Source organism: Monopterus albus, unplaced genomic scaffold, assembly GCF_001952655.1.
Source record: "Monopterus albus unplaced genomic scaffold, M_albus_1.0 scaffold24.1, whole genome shotgun sequence".
Taxonomy (NCBI): Eukaryota; Metazoa; Chordata; class Actinopteri; order Synbranchiformes; family Synbranchidae; genus Monopterus; species Monopterus albus.
Genome location: NW_018127904.1, coordinates 1587465 through 1603516, shown reverse-complemented (window position 1 = coordinate 1603516; position 16052 = coordinate 1587465). Strand labels below are relative to the sequence as shown.

Below are 16052 nucleotides of genomic sequence, written 5' to 3'. Positions count from 1 at the left end.
AAAGGAACCGATATATTTTACAATTTATGACCCCCCCCCCCCTTTTTTTCTTAACGTAGGCACTGAAAAGACCATCACTAGGTTTTATAATGGAAATAAGTCCAGAGCATTACTGTTCTATCTTGGACAAGTCTGATATATTTGATTTTTGTTTTTATTTTTTAAAGGTTTTCCACTTTATTAATCCCTGTGGAGAAATTTCTTACTGATATGTTTTGTAATATATTAAGGTGCTGTCAGTCAGAATCAAACCACAATGTAAGCATAATTTATTGCAAATACTGGAAAAGCGCTGCTTTTAAACGTTTTGCTTTTCTAATGACTAAGTTTGAAACAGTCACAACAGCATATGACGATGTCATGTTTGATACCACCACCAGATGGCAGCAATGTAAAGACATTTCAAATCCTTCACAGAGCATGGTAATGTAATGTACTAGTATGAAAATATTCATGCAAATTGACCCTTTTCAGAGTCTTATTTTATAATATGTACATATTATAATGTTGGAGTTTGTTATCTTTGCTCAGCTCACTGAGGTAGAGCAAGGCCTAGTCCATAACAATGCATTATATTTCATGAGTGGCTCATATACTTTGTGTGTAAAATGAAATCTACACATTTTAAAAGCTGTAGCTGCCACTGCCTGGGGACATTGCTGCTGCACAGTAGCCCCCCCCCCACTGAGGTGAATCATGCCAAATACTCCACAGCAACACAATCAGAGAAATGTCATTCTGCATGTGGGATATAAAATAAAACAAATTTGACCAATGTCAATTATAAAACCCCAGAATAAAGTTAGTTGTATTTAAGACAACAATTGTCCATTGTTTTTCATTTTTCATTCATTATTACTGACAAGTATCACATTTTGACTCTGGCAGGAGCGGCCAGGGGCGGCCAATCTGATTCTGAGGGTGGACCGTGCCACCCCTGGCCACACCTGGCTCCACCCATGCCTTCAAATATTACTTCATGTAAAAATGCCAGTGTACTTACATTCCAACTTTATGGTGATTTAATACACTGCATATCGCCATGGTTTCACACAGACACACTGATGGTCCTCAACTGTTGCAGAGACCAGGGCACCAGCTCTGCCACTGCCACTATAATGTGGAAATACTTTGCAGAAAGACATGAAACACCTATGTGCAGTTGCAATTGCATTAAAGCAACTGTACATTGTTGGACTCAACCAGTCCTGCACAGAGAATTGCCTGACTTTTAAATTGCTGGTCACATCTCAAATTTTGCCACTTAAATGTCAGGCTAGTTATTCTTTATACCGTATAGCCACTGTTTAGTTGTTATGTGCTGAGGAGCCCTACATGAATGAGCCACCAGGGGGAGAACATAAGCTGCAAAAACATGTCCCTGAGAATAATTTCTGTTCCTTCCTTTCTATTCATTTTGACAAGTGAAGTACAGATTTCCTTTGATCTTTTCATTTCAGTGGGTTCAACTCTTGTAAAAGCCTCTTTAAACATGATGTAAGATTGTAGATGAAGTAATGATCTGAGTGCTTTTTACAGATTGTCTATATGGAGGCATGGTGGTGGTTCAGTGGTCAATCCTGTCATCTCACAGCAAGAAGGTCCTGGTGAATCTCAGCTCTGGGTTTTGTGTGTGTGTGTGTATGTGTGTAGGCCTCCTCCCGCTGTCCCAAAACATTCATATCAGTTGAACTGGAACCTCTAAATTGCCCATATTTCTGTTTGTGTGTGTTGATTTACCCACCGAATGCAGCCTCATGCTTCAGCGGCCTCTGACCCTGAACAGGAATACATGGGTGCAGAAATAGGATGTATGTATGTCTCTGCATTCAAAGAGAAGAAGAGGAATCTGACTGTAAGTGTTAAGGCTGTCTCTCATGCGATTCCTCCCAGCATTGTTGCCGACCCTCACTGGTTCTACCTTCTCCATTATTAGCCCTGCCATTTCATCTCACTTCAACAAAGAAGAGCAGCTCTTCAGAATGCTCCTTTTTATTTTCAGAGGCAGCAAAAGTTGCAGGGAGTGAATGTGGTGCTTTCTGTCATTGTGATTCAGACCTGCTTGAATAGCACATTAGCTGTATGCAATTTACTCAGTTTCAAAGGTTCAGTGCTCTGTATAGTTTGCAAAAATCCTTTTTGGGTCAATTTTCTGCAGATGAAAGCAATGTGTACAATGGTTGTACTACACCGTCCACCAACCAGGAGAAAGATGGCTGTTCTGCAATTGTTGGCTTGTGTGAATTTCCCCACATCAGTGCTTTGCAAAGTACCTCAATTATTTGATTTAGCTGAAATATTAAAAGCTTTAAAATTCGAGGGAAAATCTGATCAATGGGTGTCATGATAGATTCCCCATTGCTTCATGGTCACTTCAAGAAATAATTGCAAAATCCCAGGCGTCCAACAGTTCTCCTTTGGTTTCAATTTTTATTCATTTTATGCTAAAGTATTATTATCTCGGATGGGGGTATAGCGTCGAGGTTATCCAGTGGCTAAATTTGAAAAATGAATAGAAATGGTACCAAAACCAACGCTGCAGGGAATGGCGTGTTGTTTTAAAAGATGATTTTCAGAACAGAGAACATAAAACACATCATATAGTATTAGAACTCTACTCCCCTGCCACATACATGTGTGGGGGAATTGCAGTGTATGCAGACGTGTATGTGTAACGTACAAAAGAGTACAATTAAATATTTAAACCAATGGAGACATATGACCCCTAATCCTGAAAGAAGTCTTATATGTATTTGGCTGTTTTTTTTTTTTTTTGGTTCTGATATTTATCACAGTTAAGTGTATATATTTGCATGAGCTCTAAAAGACAACATGTGGAGACAACTGAGGCAGGCAGATTCATGGTGAACTCTCTGTAACCTCCCAGGTCTTTGCAAGTTGGTTCTATACAGCAGCTCCCACCCACTGATATCAGCACTTCATGGCTTAAATAATTCAGCAGAAACCACCTGATTCTCAGCACATACTCTACTCCTAGCATTTGATTGTGATTAGGAATAACAGGGTTGCCAAAGAACACATCCACCAGCTAATGTGGAGCTCAATTAGGAAGAATACTGAAGACTAAACAGACAGCAGGCAATGCACTGCATGGTTATGATTTGTGACAGCTGTGTTACATGTGTTATATAGAAGTTGTATTGATAAGACGAAGTCTCAGTGGGGTACCGCTGCACTGCAAAAACCTACCACAATGAAACACGTGGCATTATGTTCCAGCGGCACATACAGATCTCTCACATTAGATGTATTTTTAAGCTAATGTTGTATTTTAATGTAACGCATGTTGGAAAAAAGCTCAAAAGCATCTGAGGTGGAGCATCTGAAAACAAGTTTTACACTATGATTGACACTGGTTTTTTGCTTGTAGTGGATAATAGCATCAAGATGTTTTTAGGAGGCTGTGTCCAAATGAGAAACATACTGTCAGTCTGTTTAAATTATGGGGGAAAACAAGTAACATCAGTAAACTCCCCTCAGTCTTCGGGATGCTTTGAGCATGTTTTACCAGTGTTTCTTCCCCCAGCAACATGCTATAGAGACCTAGTGTCTCCTGGGATAAAACCGATCTTCCATGGACATGAAACGAGAGCTGTGAAGAGATATCAAAGAGCATATCTGAATCTGAAATCCAAGAAACAGGGGAAATCACCAGCTCTGTGAAGCAAATGTGAACACGAGAATGTAGCTAATGGACGGCAAGTGACACCATGATGCTTTGGAGCAGAAACGTGTTTTCAGGCATGGAGCAATTAAGCAAATACACTGATGACTGTCCTTGTTGCAGTTTTTCTCTATTGTTCAGCTGCATTGTTAGAAATACTGTAATACTGTCATTTAGAAAATTGGTGTTCCATAAAGAGCAAATGCATTCTCAAAATTGTTCAGAACTCTTCTAATAATCAACAAAATCACAAAATGGTGTCTGAAAAGAAAATGCAACAGAAGTGCTTAATGACAGTACATAGAAAAGCCTTTTTCAAAACAGTACATCAAACTTGCATTGATTTTGTGCTTGCAAGAAAAAAACTCCCTGAAAATGAGATGTACAAAATATTTCAGAAGCCTTTCTTACTGCTCCATATCTTGCCTTCCATATACATCAGGACTTAAATCCTAATCCATGTCAAGCCTACTGTAATATTCTCTCTGATTAGACACCTTCAATAAGAAATGTGTGTGACGAATGCAACCTTGGCATTTCTCTGCAGTGTTTGCATCACAGGATAAGACTCTAACTTCAGTGTGTAAGACCTGGACATGAGGTTTATAGTTTCTAAAACCATTTCCTCACTTTCATGAACGTGAACTATTATGGAAGATAGAGATTTTACATTTTTGCATGGGAGTAGAGCATCACCTCAACCGCTGTCCTGTGTGTGAGAGCACCTTACATTCCATAGCTACTTTTGTACTGCAGCAGGTGTCCGACCTGGTGCATCCCTTTATGTGTGATTGGGGAGTTTTGTGATTTTGCATATTTTGACACAAAAATTGATTTTTTTTAAATGAGTCAACTATGATTTCATTGTGATATTTGTTCAAAAAGAACCAGAAATCCTTAAAATTTAGATGAATGCATTTCTGTATTTGTAATGTTAACACAACAATACATCTAAGCAATGAAGCTGAGCAACGGAGAACAACATGAACTACAACATTTAGTGCACTCAAGACGTTTTCTTACTTACTGCACGCACTTAAATGTAGAAAACATGAATGTATTTCATATTTGTCTATCACTCCTTTGAATTCCAAACATTTCCTATTGTAAAATCCAAGTTAGAGGACAGTGCTACTTGGGTGTACACTGTCAGGGTAGTTTTTCCTTTCAGGAAAGATTTTAGTATTTTATGTAGAAGTGAAGAGAAGTGACAACATGCTCAAAGATCCACTTACTAATGATGTGGTTAAAAGCTTTAAATCAACAATAACTAGACCTTCCCACCTTATATTCCCTTCACCAGACTGTATTCTGTTCCCAAAGATTAAGAATGAACATCCATGATATCATAGAAATTCTACCTAAAAAAAACTACTTTCCAGTCAGTTCTGCAAATCAAACATCATTGAGTTTTATTCAATCCATGTAAAGACATCAGAGAAGTATTTTGAGACAAACAAGAACATGGTATCAATCCAGTGCAGTTAAGGTTTGCCTTTTTTCAACTGTCAGCTGGTTCAAAAGTCTTTTGCCTCCATATGAGATAAGGCCTCAGCTGACTCCTCAGACTGTAGTGACTCTCATGACCAACTCTCTTGTGCTATTGCTGGGCTGGCTGCGGGCCTCTGGCTGCCTCAGGTGGCTGAGGAGGTGGAGGATGTTGTAAGGACAGTGTTGGTCTGGCACCGCGCTGCCGCTGTTGGGGTCCACTTGTCTTCCCAGGGCTCCTGCAGCTGTCACCACCGTTGTAGAAGTGGCGCCGGCTGCTGTGGAGGCTACCACCATCAGTGAGGAGGTGGAGGTGGACACTCCCACCCCAGTCTGATAGCCCTGGCCGACCTGAGATAGAGTCCTGTCCATAGGGGCATCCTTCAGGTCATCGCTGTCCATAGACTTGTCATAGTTCAGGACTTTCCACTGCTGGTTCACAGCCTGCCAGCGGTGGAAGATACGAAACACAGAAGGTCCCTCGTGGACAATTAACGCTGTGGGGAGCAGAGTATCAATTAGACAATGTCACTGTGTCGGCCCCCTCCTTGAACCGCCACCTTATTGTGGTGGAGGGGTTTGAGTACCCGAGTGATCCTAGGAGCTATGTTGTCGGGGGCTATATGTACCTGGTAGGTTCTCAAGGCAAACACGTCCTGGGTGATGGGTCAGACTAAGAGTGGTTCAAAAGCCCTTTATGAATAGATTAAAATCAAGGACCGTGACGTCACCCAGCATGGCGCAGCCGGGGCCCCACCCTGGAGCCAGGCCCGGGGTTGGGGCTCGAATGCGAGCGCCTGGTGGCCGGGGCTTCCCCCACGGGGCCCGCTTTCATCATTGATGTGTTGTCTAGATTTTATATATCTACATATATATTCACAATTGTGCAGAGCTTAATAGGATGATTTTATAATTTATTATTCATTTATAATAGCTTAGTAGCTTACATTTAGATAAATTTTTATGACAGCAGGATCTTGCAGAGTTGAACATATTGCAAACTGTTTATGTCCGTTGAAGATTTGTGTCCTCCAGGAATGTTTTGGTAGCTGAACTTTTTTCATCTTTCTTGACAGATCGAGCGTTTGCAGAATGTTCATCTGCTTCGTGCCTATCAAGCACAGAAGAAGAACATGTCTGATAAGAATGTACACTGTGGTGGAGCAGGTGAAAAGCTTCTGTACCATGGCACAGCCAAGAACAACTGCATCCCTATCATGAAAAATGGGTTCAACAGGAGCTTTGCTGGATGCAATGGTAATGATCTTTTTGTGCGATTCACAACAAACAAACATAATTTTACTTGTACATGCAGTTTCAAGTATAATCTATAAGATTCCTTAAAGTTGAGAACAGTTTTAGTAAAAAGTAATTATTGCTTCAGCAGCAGTATATTAACACTGATCTAAAGCAACAAGTGCCTATATTTTTCCATATTTTGAACAAGTGGTTATTTTACTTCCATAAAATGTTTTAATTCTTATGCAGCAGAATATCATTGAAAAAGGGACCCGTTTAGAGAACTGATAGCCTATTTACAGTTAAAATTACATTACTCTGAAAAGGGAAAATACAGTATGTTCTATAGTTCTAATCTATTTCTTTTTGTAATTAATCTAGTTCCACAAGCCTTAGTTCCTCATTTCTTCCTGTTCTCAGGAACTTCATATGGTAATGGAACCTATTTCGCCGTAAACGCCAGCTTGTCAGTCGGTTACTCCAGTCCAGCTCATGATGGTTCTCGGTCAATGTTCGTGGTCCGAGTCCTGACTGGTGTCTACGATGCAGGCCACAAAAGCATGAAGGTGCCTCCTCCTCGCAGTTACCAGCAGCCCCATGACCTCTATGACAGTGTGGTGGACCAAATACACCAACCAGACCTATACGTTGTGTTTCAAGATAATCAAGCCTACCCGGACTACCTCATCACCTTCAGGTGAAGTGATGTATTTTCCACTGTGCAAAGGCCACAAGTGTAGGAAAATACAGTCGTAGTCTTAGGAATAATATAAAATAGTTATGTTTTAATGCAAGTCTGGGGAGTAACTAGTTACATGTATCAAGTCACTGTAATTAAATTGGAAAATAAATGTAATTGTAATCTCTTAGTTACTGAGAAAATATATGTAATTCATTTACAATTACTATGTTTTCAGAAACCAAAAAAAGAGAGAGATTTTTCATTTCAAAATGGCTCACCCTAGTTTTGCATTGATGTCTCTTTTGCAGCTAGGAAGATGGACACCTTATTTCACTACAGCATGTGAACACAACTTGTCCTGTGCCTTAGCCTGTTCACTACTAACACCAGTTTACAAGCTAGTTAGCCAATTAGCTACTCAGCTGCAGTGCATTAAACAGATGGTAAACTTTCTTGCAAATGTTACTTTAGTCTGTTTGATGCTGATGTAGTCTTTATTTTTAAATACCACTAACACTACTGTCCATTACATGCACAGTAGGTTGCAGAGCAAGTCTGTTTACCAGCAGAGGTGAGCCTGTCAGGTACTGTCATTCAAACAGCTCAGCCAAAAGAGCATTTTTCACAACAATCTTTTCTTTTTCTTTCTTTCTGAACTAAAGAATATATTAATTATTCCTGGGCTGCTTTATCTCGGATACCAGCGAGTTAAAACCTCTAGAATAGAGGTCATACTTTCATTTATTAAATTACATAATTTATGGTTTTTGTTGTTTCACAATGAATTTTCTTCAAAAACAAATCATCTGATTAGGAGCTGTTCTGGAAGTTTGAATGTGTTTGAATCCATATAAAGTGTTGTATCATTGATGGGGTCACTGTAAAGTTTTAGATTTTGTTGATGGTAAAATAAAGAGGTTTAAATGACAACCAGTTATCAGAACTGACTCCTATACCCAAACTTATAGAGAACATATTGTCAGAAAATTATGAAGTATTATTATTTAGTTGATATTTCAATTGGTACAGGGAAATTAATATAAAGAAATAGATTTTATATTTCACAAAAACAGGCAGAAAAAGATTTACCCCTTGACACTCCTTGATTCTCAAAAGAATTGTTGACTTTCGCATAGTGAGAGACTGAATCTAATGACTACATGTAATATAAATGTGGTCACTAATAAGGACAGAAAATCCTGCTGCTACTGTAACAGTCAATTAAAAGAGTGACTTTTCTTAGAAAAACAGATAATATGTTCCAAAGACATATTCCTGTGAATTATTTACCACATTATTGCTGTTGCTAAGGGTGGGGTAGCACCCTTAGAGATAGGGTGAGGAGCTCGGTCACCTGGGAGGAGCTCAGAGTAGAACCGCTGCTCCTCCACATCGAGAGGAGCCAGCTGAGGTGGCTCGGGCATGTGTTTCAGATGCCTCCTGGGCGCCTTCCTAGGAAGGTGTTCCGGGCATGTCCCACCGGGAGGAGGCCCCGGGGAAGACCCAGGACACGCTGGAGGGACTATGTCTCTCGGCTGGCCTGGGAACGCCGCGGCATTCCCCCGGAGGAGCTGGAGGAAGTGTCTGGAGAGAGGGAAGTCTGGGCATCTTTGCTTAGACTGCTGCCTCCGTGACCTGGTCCCGGATAAGCGAAGGAAAATGGATGAATGGATGGATGGACTGTGTCGGCGGTCTTAATGACACCACAAAGTAATATATATCTCTGCAGCGGTCGATTCACTGTGTTGAAGCCTGAAGAAGGTATTAGCTGAGGGAGTAGCAGAGCAACAACTACTCAGCTATAAAGTGTTGCACTATACACCTGAGATCTTTATTTCGAAGAAAAATGATAGACACAGTACCACTTACAACACAACAATGCTCACCATGTTTTGGATTTAGGCTAGCAACATTGATGTGTTCTCTGCTTCTGATCTCTGGGGTTGCTCAATAACATTTTATCGCCGCTTGAAATTTCTTAGTGATTCATTTTCATTGAACTCAGTATGTGGAAAATGAAATCAATCTGTAACAAGAAACGCTTGCACCTCAAGAGTTTGCTCTGTGTTTTCATGTTAAAGTCATGTAGAGGGACATACAATATGAATGGTTTGTACTGTATTGTATAATCAGTAGCACTTTATGTTCACCCCCTATTTTATAAGTGCATTTCAACATTTAATACAAGGTTTATAACACAGTGTGATGTAGCGGGAAACAGATAAGGTATTACTGTTTGTTAATTTACTGCATCTGTTGACAACTTTAACTTTTGTAGATGTTTATATGTAAACAGGAAGTAAATCTAATACAGTTGCAATAATATAAAATGTCTTTGTTGAAAACACTGTGGCACTTAATTATCTTATATGTGTAGAAACATATAATATTTTATATATATCTATATATAGATATATATATGTATAGTATTCACTTTACAGCTAAGAGATTATTTATTTTCTTACAGTTATAGTACTCTGTGTTCTAATAGTGCCCTCTGACCTGTTACTGTATTTAAGGCCTACATATTGGAACAACTAGAGAGTGATACAGTCACAGTCTGCCACATGGACATGAATGATTCCTAACCTGTTCTATTTCTACTGAGTTTGATAAAACCCTGTCTCTCCTGCTTAGCTTGGTTTCTTTTCCACACTCTAACTTTGTAGATTAGTGCTAGTCAGGTCTTTGCTCTTAAAAGGCTGCCAGGTGACAAGTTCATCTATGTAAAGAGCAGAGTTAATGACTCCAAAGTCAATCCTCACCAGCAAACCAGTGACAAACAATCTCCTCTTCACACAGTCATTCAAAACATTAATGCCTCCGGGCTCCAGAGGAGGACAGCAGGTAGCAGATACCACAATCATGTGGTAGCTTGCTGGTATAATTATTGACTCTACTGAACAACTATAACATTGTTTGCTTTTGCTAGTTGAATGCAAAATGTACCTGAAATAATAATAGGACCAGACCAGGTGCAATATTATTTTAAACAGAACAACTCATTTTAGTAGAAATGGTATAAACTTGAAATGAAAAAGTAGGGTAATAAAGCAGAATTAACAGTGGCACCGCACCGATGCAGACGACATCCATGAAGCCGTACATGCCGTAGCAGATCTGGAAAAGCAGATCCTGTCGCTGCCAGCGGGCCGACGGGCTGAAAGACGACCACACCAGCCAGGAGATACTGGCCATCAGGAACAGGGAGCCCAAGATGGCTGCTGCAATTTGTACTTTCTCTATCACTGTCAGGGATATGGCCTGCCACTGCAAGAAGACAGACCACAGTACAACTTCATATTTGTAATTTAACTTTACCGAATACTTGGGAGCCACATGTGGGACAGGGGCTGGAAGAACACATTCACAACGACTGGTACCAACAAGATCAACACCCTATCATTGAACACAATGACTAATTTAACAAATTAAGTTGGAAGAATATGCATTATAGGTTCATAAGAATGAGGGTCAGATTTCCATACTGTTCAGCCCAAAGAAAAGCATCCAACATCAGGGAATGCTATAGCAGGCTGTACAGAAGCACAAAGAAACCAAAAATCTTATACATGTCAGTGCTGCCTGGAACTACCTAAAAAAAATCAATATCTGTTCACAAATGACACTATTATGTCACCAAAGTCTAACACGTCTACAATCCTTCTGTTCCAGAGACCTGTTTACTTCAAAAACTTTAATTTTTAGCTGAATTCTTCTGTTTGCAATCGGAGCAGAACTTGAGCTGCTTTAAAGATGGTGTGATTCCTGGAAAATGTGTTTGTGGTTTAGCTTTAACCAAGCAATGATATGTAAATCAAAAATGCATCCCAAAAGAGCCAGGAGGCTGTCTGTCCTACACATCCCAAAAGTTCTCCTACTAAGGTGGCATTTTATCATTCTGAGTTTTTCATCTGACTGTTAACATGTCAGTGTCTCCTAGTTTCACCCAGATGCATTAACCTGGTCATAATCCCTGACTATTAAATATTTTCACACACAGCTTCTCATCCAGCTCTTTTCCTTTTCTTTACTATCTGTACACTATGGATCTTTACACCTACAACTCACCTGTAGTGGGTTCTTGGTGCTGATGGCAATGACCTGATATTTGTAGTAGCAGAGCTCACAGGCCCAGGAACCTTTCTCACTAATCCATTTGATGAGGCAGGGCTGGTGGGTGCAGCGCACTGACCCGCTGCACCGGCATGGGCTCAGGAGCTCCCCCTGTGGGAAAGACAGAGTCATTCAGCAAACAGGAGAAGATACAGTATGTCATATGTGTCATGTAATTCATATTTGTGAGTTCTTTCTTTGGCAATGTGTGCTGATGCTGGAAAAACAGGATTTATGTGTGTGTGTGTGTGTGTGTGTGTGTGTGTGTAGACAGCACTACATAGCCATATTACAGCAGAACATGAGCACAGGTGTGAAATCAAAGCTTTGGCTTACAGTTTGCTGAAAGGCTTGATTATCAGTACCACTGGAAAGTGGAGAAGACACTGAGCTTCTGTCAAAGACTAAACCCCTACATATCAGCAAAACACTGCACTAGAGGTAGACTGTTACTGTAGCTCTTAAACTGGATGGCGCTGTCATATACAGTACACAGCACATACATATTCTTTTATATTTGCAAATCTGGTGACTTCTCAGAAACACTTCCTTTACTCTTCATTCTTTTTCTATTCGCCCTGTCACCCTTCTCTACATGCACTTATCTTTATTAAAGAGAAAATATGAACCTAAAATCTTGTGGAGTTTGATGAGGTTTAAAAAAAATCAATGTATATTTTAATTCTACAGATGACTCTGAAACCCCTCAGCTAAAGTGAAAGTATGAAATTCACTAAAATTGGCAGCATAAAGATTTCAGTTAACAGCAATATGTACTCAAACATATTCTTAACCAGCCATTATTCCTAAGCTCCAATCAGCCTGGAGAACATAAGAAGGATTTATAGTCTTTCATCCAGGGCCCAAAGTTCATTAAAATACATTACTAGTCTTGTCACCCTGGATATAGATGATGACTCAAAAGATGTAGGCTTGCAAACCCTCTTAAGTCCTGACCTGCAGAGTTTAAGAAACTTGGATCTAAAAATTCAAAGCAACACCTTCTTGTATAGATGTTTTAATCTTAACAGGACTGAATGAAAAAGAAAATAATTTAAAAAATGAATTAACTGAGCTGCTCTGTTGCAAACCTCTTTAAGCTGAGGAACTCAGTTTTTAAGTCAATGTATTATTAATTTATTAATCAGTATTCTCTCCCCGTCTATCATGAACTCAGAATATGTCATAATTATTGTCCAAATTATTTCTCTATGCCGTCATTGTGCAGGGAGATAGAGGAGAAAAGACCCATCTACAGATGGCCAGGGTAGGAGTGTATTGGCAGGAGCCGCAGAACACTTCTACTGTGTCCAGTGGGACTCAAGACTGCTCACTGTGACTGGCCTGATTGCAGCCAAGAGCTCAGACCTAGATCACTCCAGTACAACAGAGGCTAGAGAGAGAGAGCAAGAGAAACTGATAACAACCATGATATTTGAGCTCACGCATACAGCACGTGATACTAAATGTCCTTTTGTTGATCAAACAGCAACGATTATTGCAAAAACACAACAATGTATTAAAAAGATGCTAAATCTGATAGCTTGTGTAGCCTATGTTATTCCATTTCTTTGTGTTGCATTAACCTAAGAAGCTCAGTGCACCTAATTTTCTCCCTATAAAATTGGAATGTATGTAATGACAGTAAACTAAATTAGAAATGGCTATTCACATTCCTTAAGGGTATGGACTCAGTTCAAGTGAACTCCCATTAACTCATGCAAAGGGAAATGGTATAATAAACTAGCTCCCACAGAAGCTGAATGAAAGCAATTTTTACAATGACATTCACGCCACAAGCATAAGAACCTGCTATACAGCAGTCATCTGAAAACAGCTTCATATTCGCATTTTAACTATATTCAACAAGTTACAGGGAGACATCCAATCATTGAAAAGTGAAATTGAAGGTCATATCATTTCAAATTTATTTATCTACAATGACTGCTCATAAAACATACACCGGGGGACGCTCCACTTACTGCTTATTTTACAGGAACCATTAGGCCTTCTGTGACAGTTAATGGACCTTACAAAGTAACCGAAGAGAAGAAGAACCAGGGTTTAGATGATAATATAAGGTGATGACAGCTCCTGTCTACAGACTTCAGCAAAGCCAAAACATTTAATGTTCTTATGTCATTCCAAACAAGCGGCAGAGGAGCCATCCAACATAGGATGGAATATAGAAAACAGTGACTCAGCACTGTAGGGCTGTATAAAAAAATTCTGCAAACTTGACCCTCGAGGTCTCTGATTGTGCCACACACAAACATTCTGCGCACGTACATTATATGTGTTTTGATTTAGGAGGGAAAGCCAACATTTCTTTTAAAGCAGCCAGGACTCCCATATTGTCAACTGAAGTGAGGACAGAGGTCGAGAGATGTGCTTTTCAAGTCTGAAAGCACATGCATGAATAAATCTAATGCTCCATGCAAGTAAGCTTCTCACTGACCCTTAGCTAAATTTTACCAATAATTAGACTGAAATATGTCTCAAGTCAACTGTATATTAAAAATGTAAGTGCTGCTGTAATATACAAATGTATGTCCTTTCATTTGATATTGGATATTTATTATACTGTACACTGTGTGTGCGTAGACTTACAGCAAATTAGCTGCAACAGAAGTAGTTTGGCTTAAAAGGCTGGTTAAGATTTTATTCAAAGAAGGGATAATATGAGAAACAGAAGACTCACTTTGGAAGATATTCACTTGATATGGTTTACAGACCGCGTCATAGTAAGTAAGGAGAAGAAGAATGTTCACAGTGACCAATAACGTTTTAAACATACACCTGAGAATATAACTATGATATTGAGACATCTGGAAAGAAAAATGTGAACCTATCCCTTAAAAGCAACAGGATTTTGGTTATGAGTCACAAAAAAAAAAAATGGAACCAAAACACTGATGTGAATTTCGACTGCACAGACTTAATACATTGTTCAGTGTCAGATTAAATCAGAGTACAGTCATTTTTCAAATTGTTGTCTTTGTCAGACACTCAAGGCCCTGTTCTAGTGGGATATTTAATGCTCTATATCTCTCGTTCTCTTCTTTACTCTGTATTGTAAGTATCTCAGCATTGGGGATGGAAGTGTTTTGGAGGTGAACTGTCAAATCAGATACTGGCTGTCTTGGTCTATGTGACATCCTGGAGGCTAAGGGAGAACAGTCAGAGGATAGCCAATGTCCTCACTGCCTGTATCACACAGTGACACACAGACTGTCTACTCATCTTTCTTCTCAAATCGAGCCTTATTCTCCTTGTATCCATTTACACCTCAGCAAATCCATATCTGGACTTAACCCAAACCAGCAGCAGAGAAGACAAGAAAAAGAAGGCCGGTAATAGAAAAGAACTTGCATAATTATAGGGCGGCATGAAATCAAGTGCTATTGACTAGCTGCAATGTCTCCAGGAAGCATTGATGAGATGGATTGGAGCAGACCATGGGAAATACTGCAAATTTTGAAGGCGGTACTTTATATGCATGGCAGCGTATGCTGACTATCTGTGGACTTCTTAAAAAAACAAAGATGAGGCCTCGTCTTCCAATCTCATAACTAACCAGACCCCATGTCAGTAATAATTACAAAGTCTGAGCTCAGAGGTGGAATGATGCACAAAATTGCTGTTGGAGTAATTAGTTGATGATACATAGAGAGATTAGAGGCCATACACAGTGCAGTGACCATACAGTGATAGAGTAAATATGCTGCTTGGGTAAAGGAAAAGCAACTGAGCTGCTGGATATAAAGTTATGTTCTACAGCTCAGTTATCTTGCTTCACATTTCTCTACCTCCATTACAATTGGTGAAGTGTGACATATTTGTCAATGTGGCCTCAAAGGCTTTGTCAGACAGTGTAACTAATGTGTCTGCAAATTACAAAGTGCCTGCTTCTCTGTTATAATTTAATATTATTTAGTGCAGCACACCTTAGCCATCTTCTTTCACATTTTTCCCCACCTGATTGATATAGTGTGACATTATCATCAATATGGCCCCTTAGGCAGAAGCATGCAGCGTAATAAACTTGAAGGCTCTTCCTTTCTGCTCACTGCACATTATTATTACTTTTTGCTGTTTCCAGGTGGTGCATGTGAGCAGCACAGTGAACGGTATTATTTATTTTTTCATATGAATTCAGAGAGTTTTACTATAATAAGTTGTTACAGAATTACTGTGTATCCTCTACACTAAACATGGGGACTGGGTCTTTCATTAGTCTCCCACTAGCTACGAGCTATCATTGTGATTTGAAGCCATGCAAAGAGAAAAGTGCAGGATGCAGTGGGATCCTTGCTCAGAGGATTCTCCAGCTTTATAGCTGCATTAAGAATACACTGGGAGCTTCCCAGTCCTCACTGGGAAAGACACCAGACTCCTGAATCCTCATGTAAAATAAACGCTTGCACCAGCAGGGATCTCAATGTGCAACATCACTCTTATCTGGTCCTTAGTTAAATGTTTTTGCGTGGGCAAACAGATATCACTAATGTTTTAACCTTAACAGAAAACAATGGGACAGTAACTTATTAATGGGTTTGAGGCATACTTACTTAACTTACATATATATCGTATTTTAACATTTAAATGAACATTTTTCCTTGACTTACATGTTCTGGTCCCTGGAAGCAGATCCTGCACACTGGCGTCCTGAAGCCACTTTCCGTATAGCTGGTGAGGGAGAACCTCTCCTCCAGTTTGCCCTTTGAGCATTCATCAGAGGAGCTGCTGCAGCCGCGTAATGCCGCCGACAGCTCTGCGGCATCAACCCAGCCCGCTACCGGTCGCTCTCCGCTTGGTGGCCCTGTGGCTCCCGCCCCAGCG

The 16052-nt window shown here is 39.9% G+C and overlaps 1 protein-coding gene across 2 annotated transcripts in view; it reads right to left on the bottom strand.

The window, feature by feature from the left end:
* Window positions 1-5065: 5065 nt before the first annotated feature.
* Window positions 5066-16052, bottom strand: part of marchf4b (membrane associated ring-CH-type finger 4b) — a 13732-nt gene continuing 2745 nt past the window's right edge. For both annotated transcript variants that reach the window (XM_020594677.1, XM_020594678.1), the window contains 4 exons: window positions 15839-16052; window positions 11166-11321; window positions 10172-10364; window positions 5066-5670 (listed from right to left, as the gene is read on the bottom strand). The exon at window positions 15839-16052 is cut by the window's right edge and continues 530 nt beyond it. In XM_020594677.1, coding sequence (XP_020450333.1) covers window positions 5249-5670; window positions 10172-10364; window positions 11166-11321; window positions 15839-16052 — 985 coding nt within the window. In that variant the 3' untranslated portion in view covers window positions 5066-5248. The remainder of the gene's footprint in view (window positions 5671-10171; window positions 10365-11165; window positions 11322-15838) is intronic.